The 13,407-nt window shown below is 48.8% G+C and overlaps 1 protein-coding gene across 6 annotated transcripts in view; it reads right to left on the reverse strand.

The window, feature by feature from the left end:
• The window catches only part of PHF2 (PHD finger protein 2), a 103,963-nt gene that overhangs the window by 48,195 nt on the left and 42,361 nt on the right, over nt 1-13,407 (reverse strand). For all 6 annotated transcript variants that reach the window (XR_010148636.1, XM_016961190.4, XM_024345761.3 and 3 more), the window contains exon 2: nt 1,045-1,130. Coding sequence is in view for 5 of the 6 variants with exons in the window: in XM_016961190.4 (XP_016816679.2) it covers nt 1,045-1,130 (86 nt within the window). In the remaining variant the exon portion in view is untranslated. The remainder of the gene's footprint in view (nt 1-1,044; nt 1,131-13,407) is intronic.

Consider the following 13,407-nt stretch of genomic DNA (forward strand, 5'->3'; position numbering starts at 1 on the left):
TCTGCCCCTACTGATTTCATAGGACTCATCCCACAGGGGTCCGGGGGTCTGGTGCTTCAGCTTGCAACTTGGCACTGGGAGGGGTCTCCCTTTGAAGGGGAGTGACTCAGACTGGCTGTGACCTGGAGCCAGATGCATTTCCTGCCCCACCTTGTCCAGGGCTCAGGTCAGCAGAGATGTGATCAGCTGACCCAGCCAGGGCCCATGTCCAGCCTGCAGATTCTGTGAGCACCCAAGACCCTCCAGTGAAGTGGAAACCAGAGGCCACATTAACACACGCACACCCATATCCATACCATCTGTCCTGTCTACAGGCCACACCCCTCCCGAGTCCTTGCAGACCACCACACAGCTCCCCCTCTGCAACCAGGGCTGAGGCTTGGAGCTCAAGGCTCATATAACCTCCAGCTCACCTGGCTGAACCTGCACAGTGTGAGCCAAGCCTGTACCCCAGGACCCAGCACACCTGAAAGGGCCAAGAAGAAAACGAAGCCTCAGCCCTTAGGACACACAAACAGCAGGTTGTGTGGGAAAGGCAAGGGCCCTCCAAGATTCTCTGCAGAGGAGGAGGTGGGTGGCATGAGGCGGGGCTGAAAAAGGAGGGGAGGACAGAGCCCACCAACAATGCACGTGCCCAGAAAACAGACAGGCTGGGCCCCCCATGTAGCAGTGGCTGGCTGGGCCGGGCTAGGCTGGGGGCCCCTAGAAAACCCCCGCATCACCATTTATCCAGGTCCCCAAGTCCGTGTCCCCCTAACTCAGGCTGGCCTGGCCTCTCGCTAGGCCTCAGAAGGCCCTCTGAGTCTTTGCACAGCTGCCTCTGCCAGCGGGAGCTGATCAGGAGGGGCTACAGTGGGCCTAGTGAGGCTACAGGGGACAGTAAGCTAGGCTGGCAGGGTCCCCAGGCCTAGACACTACTCAGGGCGTTTTGCCCCCAGCAACCCAGGGCCCAGGCCCAGCAGAGACCTCACCCTCCACGCAGCCCAGGCAGGGTGGATGCTGCTCTCTTCCGCAAGAGATGGCCGCTTGGGCTGCGGTACTTACAGGTGGACTTCCCATGGGTTTTCTCACAGTTTGGGCAGTGGTATATGTCGATGTCGGGCGCCTCCTCCTCTTCCACCCCAACACAGCTGAAACGAGACGAAATAGACCATTACCTAGGCATTCAGCACCCCCTCAAGCACTTTCCATCTGCGAGGCTCTAGGGAGAATCCCTGCTCATTGTCTGGGAACCTGGGCCAGATGGAGCACAGCTGTGCAGGGACAGTGTTCTACTAGGAAAACAGGGTGGAGGGAAAGAGCTGCAGAGATGTCCTCCTGGAAAGGCCTCTGCAGCCTGGACCTAGATACAGCGTCTGGATACGCCCCACCATGAGGACCCAATGAATAGGCCATCTACCAAGCCTGCCTGGGTGAGGGTCACCAATGCCCCGTCACCCAGGGGGCAGGGAAGGAAGAGGGGTTCTCAGAGCCAGGCTGTCCCCATCACTTCACCAGGGGTAACCTGAGGGGGCAGAAAACACCTGAGGCAGCTCAGAGCCCCTCCTGTGGGCCATACCATAGCCACCCATCCAGCTCATCCTCATGGGGGCCAAGAAGAGGCCTACCAGCCTGGCCTTAGGACATGTCCAGGACTCCAGACATCATGACCACTCTTTCCTCATTCCCTCCCTGGAGTTCCTCCAGACCCCTTGCAAACCTGCTTGGAGATTTAGAACAAGAGAGAGCCACCTCCTATGCAGATGGTCGGGCTATAGGCCTTAAGCCATTTGAGGAATGAACACAAAGAGTATCAAAGGACACAACCTAAGACATCAATAAACTTCTACAGAAGCTAACCCAGCAAAATGGAAATGCTTTGTTTTATTCTGATACTTTTTTTAGTTAAAAGTGACATGAGGCCAGGCACGGTGGCTCATGTCTGTAATCCCAGCACTTTGAGAGGCCGAGGTGGGCGGATCACTTGAGGTCAGGAGTTCGAGATCAGCCTGGCCAACATGGTGAAACCCTGTCTGTAATAAAAATACAAAAAAAATTAGCCGGAGCACAGTGGCACACACTGTAATCCCAGCTATTCGGGAGGCTGAGGTGGGAGTATTGTTTGAGCCTGGAAGGCAGAGGTTGCAGTGAGCCGAGATTGCACCACTGCACTCCAGCCTGGGCAACAGAATGAGACTCCATCTCAAACAAAAAAAAAAGTGACGTGAGAATGGGCATCTGTAACATGTAAAGAAGCCCCCAAGACTAAATAAGAACACAGTGGATAATGGGCAGGACACAGGTCCAGACAACTCCCACAAGAAGAATGCAGCAAACAAATTGGAAAATACTTCAACATCTTCCTCTAGTGAGCAAATGCATGTAAATAAAACTGACCAGTAAATTTAAAAATGGACATTCCCCCCAAGTAGCCCCAGAATGTCGCCATAGCAGGGGGTCAGGGCAGCAAGCTACCTGGAATGGAAGCTATAGATGTGCATGAAGCAGACTGTTTTTACTCAGGGCAAACAAAAAAATGAACATAAAGACACTGTTGACCTTAAGGAAATAAAAAAGGATTATAACAGAATACTATGAAAAATTATAGGTCAATAAATTACATAACCTGGATGAAATGGAGAAATGCTCAGAAGCACACAAACTGCCAAAACTGACTCAAAAAGAAACAGAACATTTGAACAGACCTGTAACAAGTAAAAAGATTAAATCAGTAATCAAAAAACCTCCCCCAAAAAGAAAATCCCAGAAACCACCACTAGTGAATTCTATCAAACATTTAAAGAAGAATAACACCAATCCTTCTTAAACTTTTTCAGAAAATAGAAGAGGGGGGAACATTTCCTAAGCATTACCCTGAGCCCAAAGCCAGACAGAGACACTATAAGAAAACTACAGACCAGTATCTCTAATGAATATTGATGTAAAAATCCTCAACAAAACACCAGTAAATAAAGTCTAGGAGCATATTAAGGGGACGGTGCACCATGACCAAGTGGGATTTATCACAGGAATGCAAGGACGGTTCAGTACATGAAAATAAATCAGTGCTTCAACACCTAAAGCATCAAGTCTGACTGCAAGAAGAAAAAGATGCAACCCTGGGGCTCTGTCCTGGAGGATGGGACAGCAGAAGCTGTGCTTCTCTTTCCTTCACCCTGGAGGACAGATCTCACCAAGTGGGTAAAATACAAGAAGGAGCAGGGCTCACCTGGCTCTTTCTCCTGAGCTGGCACAGCCCTCTGCCTCATTCCTATGTTCCCATCTCTCCCAATCCTTCCCCAATTCCCCATCCTCCCCAAGACACATTACACCATATTAACACAATGATGAAAAATCCTACATGACCATCTCAATTGATACAGAAAAAGCACTCAACAAAATCCTTTCATGATAAAAATACTCTACAAACTAGGAATAGAGGGGAACTTCTTCAACATGATGAAAGCCATGGATGAAAAATCCACAGCAAACATTGTATACAATGGTGAAAGACTGAAAGCTTTTCCCATAAGATGAGGAGCAAAATAGGATGCCTATTGTTGCCACTTCTGTTTAACACAGTACTGGAAGTTCTAGCCAGAGCAATTAGGCAAAAAAAAAAAAAAAAAAAAAAAAAAATCCTGAAATAAAAGGAGTCTGAATTAGAAAGGAAGATATAAAATTACCTTTATTTGCATATGACATAATCCTACATATAGAAAACTCTAAAGGAATTCATACACAGAAAAACTTTCTATACCTAACAAATAAATTCAGAAGTTGTAGGTGCAAAAACAACACACAAAAACCAGTTGGATTTCTACACACTAGCAATGAATAATCTGAAAATAAAATCAAGAAAGCAATTACCATTATAATACCATCAAAAATAACAAAATATTAATATGTAGGAATAAATTTAACCTAGGAGATGCAAGACTTGTATACTGCTGAAAGAGGTCTTAAAGGATACAAAGAAATGGAAATATATTCCATGTGGATGAACTGCAAGACTTAATAGTGTTAAGACGGCAATACTACCTAAAGGAATCTACAGATTCAATGCAATCCCTATCAAAATCCCAACAACTTTGTTTACAGAAATGGAAAAGCTAAGAAAACGTACACTTCCTCATTTAAAACTTACTACAAAGCTATGATAAAACAGTGTGGCACTGGCATAAGGATAGACATATAGATCAAGGGAATAGAACTAAAACCTCAGAAATAAACCCATACTTCAACAGCCAACTGATTTTTGACAAGGGTTCCTAGACCATGCAATGGAGAAGGAATAATCTCTTCAACAAATGGTGCTAAGGCAAGTGGACATCCACATGCAAAGGAATGAAGTTGGATGTCTACCTCACACCACATACAAAAATTAACTAGAAATGGATTGGCAACCTAAATATGAGCTAAAATTATAAACCTTTTAGAAGAAAACATAGGAGTAAATCTTCATGACACTGAATTTGACAATAGATTCCTAGGTATGACACCAAAAGCATGAACAACAAAAGAAAAAATTGCTAATTTGGATTCCATCAAAATTAAAAACTTTTTTGCCTTAAAGGACACTATCAACAGAGTAAGAAGGCAAGTGAGAAAGTACTTGCAAACCATAAATAAGACAAGGGTATGGCATCCACAACATATAAAGAACTATTACAGTTCAACAATAAAAAGACAAACAATCCAATTAATAAACAGGTAAAGGACTTTGAACAGACATTTCTTCAAAGAAATATGCAAATGGACAACAAGCACATGAAAAGAAGCTCAACATTCTCAGTCATTAAGGAAATTAAAATCAAAACTACAGTAAGATATCACTTCACACCCACTAGGATGGCTACAATTTTTTTTGTTGTTTTTGAGATGGAGTCTTGCTCCCATCGCCCAGGTTGGAATGCAGTGGCATGATCTCAGCTCACTGCAACCTCTGCCTCCCAGATTCAAGCAGTTCCCCTGTCTCAGCCTCCCGAGTAGCTGGGACTACAGGTGCCTGCCATCACGCCTGGCTAATTTTTGTATTTTCAGTAGAGATGGGGTTTCACCTTGTTGGTCAGGCTGGTCTCAAACTCCTTACCTCAGATGATCCACCCACCTTGGCCTCCCAAAGTGCTGGGATTATAGGCATGAGCCACCACGCCCGGCCAATTTTTTTTTTAAAGTAAGTGTTGGAGAGGATGTGGAGAAATCATAACCCTCTTACATCAATGGTAGAAACGCAAGCACTGTGGAGAAAAATTTGATGTTTCCTCAGAAAATTAAACATAGAATTACAATGTGACCCAGCAATTCCACTGACAGATACATACCCAAAAGAATTAAGAATAGGTACTGTGTATTGTGGCTCATGCCTGTAATCCCAGCACTTTGGGAGGCCAAGGTGGGCAGACCACTTGAAGTCAGGAGTTTGAGACCAGCCTGACCAACATGGCAAAACCCTGGCTCCACCAAAAATACAAAAATTAGCTGGGCATGGTGACACACACCTGTGGCCCTAGCTACTCAGGAAGCTGAGGCATGAGAATCACTTGAACCCAGGAAGCAGAGGTTGCAGTGAGCCGAGACTGTACCACTGCACTCAAGCCTGGCCAATAAAGCAAGACTCTGTCTCCAAAAAAAAAAAAAAAAAAAAAAAAAAAGGTACTCAAACAAATCCTTGTACATAAATGTTCCTAACAGTATTATTCACAATAACCAAAAAGTGGAAATTGCCCAAATGTCCACTGACAGATGAATGGATAAACAAAAAGTAGTCTGTATATACAATGGAATATTATTCAGCCTTAAAAAGGAATGAGGTCCTGATACATCCTACAATGTGGATGAATCTTGAAGGCATTATACTAAATGAAAGAAGCATGACACATGAGGACTAATGCTGTATGATTCCACTCACATGAAATGATAATATGTTTACAATAGGTATATCCATGGAGACAAAAAGCTGACTAGTGGTGCCAGAGGGTGGGAGGAGAGAGGAATGAGGAGTTACTGTTTAGTGGGTGTGGAGTTTCCTTTGGAAATTAAAATATTTTGAAGCTAGATAGAGGCAATGGTTGCATAGCATTGTGAATTTACTAAGTACCACTGAATTGTTCATTTTAAAACAATTAATATTATGCTATGTGAATTTTAACTCAATAAAAGAGAAAAAAAGAACCTGGCCCTGTGAGAGTGACAACATCATCATCTCCATCACCACCATCACCATCACTAACATTGCCACACCATCATTATCATCATCACCTCAACCACTATCATCACCACCACCATCATCATCATCATCATCACCATCACCATCACCGCCACACCATCATTATCATCATCACCTCAACCACCATCATCATTATCATTACCATCACTATCACCAACACACCATCATCATCATCATCTCTACCACCATCGCCACCACCACCATCATCATCATCACCATCACCACCAACACCATCACCAACATTGCCACACCATCATTATCATCATCTCAACCACTATCATCATCACAACGACCGTCGTCATCACCAACATCGCCACACCATCATTATCATCATTATCATTTCAACCACTATCATCATCACCACCATCACCGTTGTCATCACCATCACCATCATCACCACCATCACCGTTGTCATCACCATCACCACCATCACCATCACCATCACCGCCACACCATCATCATCATCATCATCTCAACCACTATAATCACCATTACCAACATTGCCACACCATCATTACCATCATCACCTCCACCCTCATCACCATCATTTTCATCACCATCACCAACAATGCTACACCATCATTATCATCTCAATCACCATCATCATCCTCACCAAGATTATCATCACCATCACCTTCACCATCACCATCACCATCACCACCATCACAAACTCCATCATCACTAACTCTGGCTGAGCACTCACTCTGAGACAGGCAGCATGCTAAGAACTCTAAGAGCATTATTTTCCAACAACCCTGCAATAATGGGAATTCTTATTATTAGCCTTATTTACCACAATAGGGAAATTGAGGTAGGTATGAGAGGTTAAGTGCCTGCCCAGACACAGAATAGTCTCCCTATTCATTCACTAAGGATAGTACTGTCCTTGCCCTTGGGGCATTTACAGATGCAAAGGAAGCCAGGCAAAGAGATGGGTGGGCCTGGCCCGGAGTGAACACTCGTTAGACAGTGAGCTGTTACTGCTAGTGCCCAGTGTATCAGACTAACCCTGCAAGGCCACCAGGGTCTTGGGCCCTAGACGAGTGTTCTGTTCCACAGCCACCACAGTCCTGAGTTCTGGGAACAGAGCATGAAGCCCAGAAAAAGATCTTGGCAAATTGTTTTTGAAAATATAAAGTTCACTCTATCTTAGAATACAAGCTAAAGTCAAGTCCACACACTCCAAAGAGTCAAGTGTAAAAGAAAAGCCATCAAAAGCACAACATGAGGGAATATTTTTCTGCTCTCAGGGTGCAAAGTGAGAGCATCTTTATAATGAAACAAAGAAAAATTGGAAAGGAAACTCAGAAAGAACATTGATGAATGAAAATTATGCTCCAAAATACCAAAACAAACTTTAAAATGCACAGTGTTAATATTCTTCCTTCATAAAGTTTATAAGGGTGTCTGCCCAATAGAAGCAAAGGCCCAAAGCCAGGAACAGGACCAGGGCATAGCACTATGGCATGTGAAGAAGAGCTCAGCACAGAGGAGGGCAGGACAGGGCTAGAAAACGTCACGTGCACTCACTACAGTGCCACATATACCTCAGGTTCTCATCAGTGACACCAAGTATCAGCCACATGCAAAGACTTGTGGGACCAGATGAGCTGGGAGCTGAAGACAGTCCCTTCAGCACCATCATTACTCACTTCAAGCATACATGTTATAATACATTGCCCTGTAGCTGGTTGAGCTCTTGCAGCCCAGAAATTAGACCCAGAATCCACATTGCACATCAGACCCTACATCCATGTGAGACCCCAAATCCACATCCACAGCCACAACCACACTCCATGTCCATGCCCACATACACAGTCACACCCATGCCCCATGTCCACACCCTCACCTGGCCCCTGGCTGCTCCAGGCTGTGCCCTCACTGCAGCATCTGGAGCAGATGAAGGCACAGGACAGGCTACACCAACCTGATCTGATTCTGCCACCATCCCAGCAGGGCCCTTGCACACACATGGCCCATCACACACACCTGCCTGTCAGGCCTTTATGGGTTGGTGCTGACCCTCAGGCAGAAGGTCAGAGGTCAGACCACCAAACTCAGAGTAGAACAGACAGACAGACTCGGGGCTTAGTTAGCAGGGCCAGCACTCCCTGGAACATGCCGGTTCTGGGGACAAGACTTGGGGTGAGGGGCTAGAGACACCAGGATCCTCACAGGGCCTTTGGACAGGAGCCCCCTGAAGGATTCACTCTCCAGGCTGGAGGTCAGAAGTCCAAATGGGTCTCACCGGGCTAAAATCAAGGCGTGGGCAAGGGCAGCTCCCTCTGGAAGCTCTAGGGAGAATTTGTTCCCACCTCCTCCAGTTCCTAGAGGCCATCTGCACTCCCTGGCTCCTGGCCCCTTCCATGTTCAAAGCCAGTGATGGCCAGCCGAGCTCTCACAGACGTTGCCCTGACTCAACCCTCCTCCCCTCCTAAGGACCACTGTGATGACGCTGCAGCTGCTGGGTCATCCAGGACAGTCTCCCCATCCACAGCTGGCTGAACAGCCCCAACTCCATCCACAGCTTCCCTTCCTCCCCTCTTGCAATGCTACTTAAAGTTGCAGGATTAGGACATGGGTGACAGCGGGGGCTGTTATTCTGCCGACCGAGCTAAGAAACACACCTCAGGGTGACCTCAGGCTCGGTGTATGGACAGGCTGGCTGGGCCTTGACCAGACCCCAAGCCCAAACTGAAGCCCACATGAGGCCCCAGCAGTGCCTGTGAATGTAAGGAAGTCCTAGTCTCCTCAAACTCCATCCCTCTGGCCACCCAGGCCTCACCCCTCCCTGTGATATAGCAGGGACAAGGTGACAACAGCCATGGTGAGCCAGTGACTCCGCACAGGAAGGACAAGCCATGGCTAGGAGCTGCACCCACAGCTTGGACCACCTTGGTGCATGGAAAGGACCCCAAATGCCCCAGGTGGTTGGGCACGTCCCCAATGAACAACATCCTTTTAATAGTCCAGGGGTCGGTGCACCACAAGAGCTGAAGGGCTCTCCAGACCTCGGCTCTAAGGGTGCAGAGGGAACTGCCCTGTCCAAAGGCCACATGGGAGTTAGAGCTGCAGTCAGTCAACAAGGATGGAAATCAACATGTCCTTAAAATACACCTCCCCACCAAGAATCAGGCTCCTCAGCTCTGGATGTTGGCACGGGGTCCTGGATCCTGGGGGCAGACAGCACAAGCCTACTTTACAGGGGGGAAGGCCGAGGCTCAGGGGTCACAAGAACGTGCACGGCCAGCACAAGGACTCAGAGGCACAAAGGTCAGGTGGGGATCCGGTCCTCACACCTGGCCCCGCCCTCCATAACGTGCCCACCTGTGTGGCTCCAGGCTCTGGGCCAGTGTCCACTTTAGGACGCTCTGCCCTGGCACAGCCAATCCACTTGCACAAGGAGGGGCCCCTTGTGGGCTTCCTCCTTCCAGCACCACCCACCCCTGGGCCATCTGCTGGGAGGATGAACTGGGTGGCATAGGTGAAAGGCCTCACCTTGGCCAGGACAGCTGCCTTGGTCAGTCATTTACTGCTTTGTGCAGGAGACCCCAAGAGACTGAGAGAAAAGAGAGGTGGTCATGGTGGGAGGGTCCTTCTGCTGCCCAAAAGAAGCTCAGAGAACCAAAGGCCTCAGCACCCCCTCACCACCTAGGTGCCTGGGCCAGAGGCAGGGGCTGCATCCAGGGCCCGCCCACCAGGGTTGTGGGGGGTGACCACTGGGCTGCCCCTCCTCCCCCAAGGCTGAAGGAAGTAGACCCTCCACAGGGATCCAGGCCAGATCCCCTGCTAGCACCGACCCTACATCTGCATCGCTGCTCCAACCCCTACCGCCTATGCCACCAACCCCGACAGTGGCCACTTGGCAGGTGAAACTAAGTCTCAGGGCATTCAGCCTGGCTCTGCCACTAGCTGAGGCTATATGCCAAGGAGACAGCACCTAACGAGGATCCAGGGCTTCGATTGTGCAAGCTTCAGCACAGTGAGCTCCATCAGGGGCCATCCTGTCCTCACAGAAGAGACTGCCGACACTGGGCATTTATTTTATTGTACCAGAATTAGGGCTTTCTAAATGCCCCCTAAGAAATTATTCAGAAAATTGGCAAAACGAAAAATAAGAGGAGAATAATAACTACAGAAAAATGGAAAATATTTTCCTCACACTAAAGCCAGGAGCATAAGATACTGAGAATCTGAAGAAGACTAGGTAACACCAAAACAGTTACAGCATCCCAAGGCCATGTCAGCAGATGGCTTCATTATTTCAGAGACAAAAACAAGCACACGCGTCTCATTAACAAAAAACCAACCTCAACCCCTCACTAATGCAGAGTGGGCAATTCCCAGATATCCACGTGCTTGTGGCCTGTGTCCACTCTGCCCTCTGCAGGAAGCCCATCGTGGGCCACCTGAGAGGCAAGCAGCCACATCTTGCTGACTTCAAAGGTTGTCGCCCATGGGGACAGTGCTGGCTCACAGGAGCTGAGCTCACAAAGGATCCCCCAGCCAGGCCCACTCGTCCACCTATGTCCTGCAGACAGGCCCTTGTGCCTCACCTGCTGCCCCTGCCCCAGCGTGGGGATGCATCCCAGGACACAGACAGAGGCTCCATGAGGACCCAGATGTGGGGAAGTGGGTGAGGACGGTCCTCACAGAACCAGGGCCCCAGACTCAGACCTTTCAGAAGACAGAAGGTGGGCCTCTCCCTCCTGGGAACAGGAGCTGGAGCCCTCTGCAGGCCGCTGGCCACCCAGCCTTGTACACTCCCAGGCTGGGCCCTGCAGGTCTGTCCCGGGAGCCCACCCACATCTGCAGAAAGAGCAGATCACAGGCTGCTTGTGGTCAGGTGAGCCAGGACTGCAGAATCCGAGGGAGAGCAGGGCATTTGGCTGAGCTGAAGCCCAGGGACGCCTTCTAAGGCTGTGCTAAGCAGGGCTTCTGCTTCTCCAAAAACTCACGGCAGACCAGACCAGGAGAAAACCCAGGAGCTGAGAGAGGCGGTGCCTGGCCACACACAGACCTCAGAGGCCACCAGGGGCACAAATGTCACCCCAGGACCTTAGTATTAAACAGAACATCAACAAAAAGGCAAAGTTGGCCAGCCCCTTTCCCTTTTTAACCCTGGCTAAGAGCAGCACCTCCTGAGTTTCTTCCTGCGACAACAGAAGCTTGTTGGCCGAAGTGCAAACTTCAGGGGCCGCAACAGGCCCACCAGGGCTGGGTAGCAGGCATAGAGCACGGGCCACGGGGTGCCACCAGCAGGTATGGAGCACGGGCCACCAGGAACCACCAGCAGGCGTGGAGCACAGGCCACCGGGGGCTACCAGCAGGCGTGGAGCACAGGCCACTGGGGGCCATCTGAGCACCAGCCTGGTGAAGGCCCGCATCCACCACCCCACGAATCGCCTTCTTGGCCTCCACACTCCACCCTGAGGACACTTGGAATGCTCAGCCTCGTACAGGCAAGGTCAGCGGAGCAAAGTGCCAGCCCAGGACGCCAGCCCAGGACGCCGAATCAGGCCCTCTGAGCAAGTCCTCCTCGGCCAGTGAGGATCAAGTCGCCTGGTCCCTAAGAGATGGGCTCCAACGAGAGCAGTGTTTCCACCCACTCACAGGCCCAAGGGTCTGTGTCTCAGCTTGTGACCTCCCAGGAGCCAGGAGATGGCTGGGCAGGGGTCTCGTAAAGGCACACTGAGGGAAAGGGTAGGGCAAGGACCAAGGACAGACCCAGGCCTCAGAGCTACAAAAGAGAAGCGGAGAACATCCGCCTGAGCCAGTGAGGCCTGGGGGTGATCCACCTCTGCACAGGCAAGCGAGGTCTGCAGACCCCCAGTGTACCACATGGTGGGCAAGGACAGGCAGCTGCCTGTGAGCAGCTGGAAGAGGACTCAGACCCACAGGGAAGTGAACAAGCACTAGAGTGAGGCCTGGGACCTGGCTTAGCACACATACAAACTCACACACCACACATGCAGACACACATACACAAACACACCACACACATGCAGACACACCACACACACACAACACACACACACAACACACATGCGGACACATGCCACACACAAACACACAATACACACACAGACACAACACACATGCAGAGATACATACACACACTACACACAGACACAAACATGCACACACACCACACATGCAGACACACATACACATCACACAGACACACATACATACCCCAAACACGCAAACACACCACACATATGCAGACACAAATACACACGCAGACACATACACCCCACAGACACACACACATCACACACAGACACAAACACGCCACACATGCACACAGAAATATAAAACATACATACAGACACACACCACACACATGCAGACACAGACACACCCACCACACATGCAAACACACAACACACACACACCACACACACGCAGACACACAAACACCACACACGCAGCCACACACATTACACACACAGGCACACAGGTACACATACACACACCACACCTCCAGGCACACACACATACCACACATCCAGACACACACACAAAACACACATGCAAACACAAAACAGACACATGCACACACACATCACACATACCACATATGCAAACACACACGGAAACACACACAAACATATGCAAACACAGAGACACACGAACACCACACACAGGCACACACACACACCACACACATCACACATGCAGACACCACTCATACACAGAAATACACAGATACAAACACAAACACATGCAGACACACAAACACAGGCATACACACACACATACACACAGGTGTGCAAGCGCAGAGTGCTGTGTGACCAGGATGCTATTAATATTACAATTTTTAAAAATAAAGTAGATCTTTACATACTGACATGGTAAGATACCAAAAATATATTGTTAAGTGAAGAACATCATGTTTTAGAAGAATGCGTATGGTACAATTCCTTTTGGTGGAAAACCCAAAACAAAATATGTGTGCGTATGTGCATGTGTTTCTATGTCCATATCTATGCACATGCATGTGTGTGCACCCATGTGTATATGTGTGCACTGTGTGTGTGTGCTTGTATGCCCGTTTGTGTGTGCACGTGTATGCAGGCAGACGTACATTGCCATGTGTATGCGTGCGTATGTGTGTCCATGTCTGTGTGCATCTGTCTATGCATCTGCCCACGAGTGTGTCATGTGTGCGTGGTTCAGTCCACCACACTCACCTT

Source organism: Pan troglodytes, chromosome 11, assembly GCF_028858775.2.
Source record: "Pan troglodytes isolate AG18354 chromosome 11, NHGRI_mPanTro3-v2.0_pri, whole genome shotgun sequence".
NCBI lineage: Eukaryota > Metazoa > Chordata > Mammalia > Primates > Hominidae > Pan > Pan troglodytes.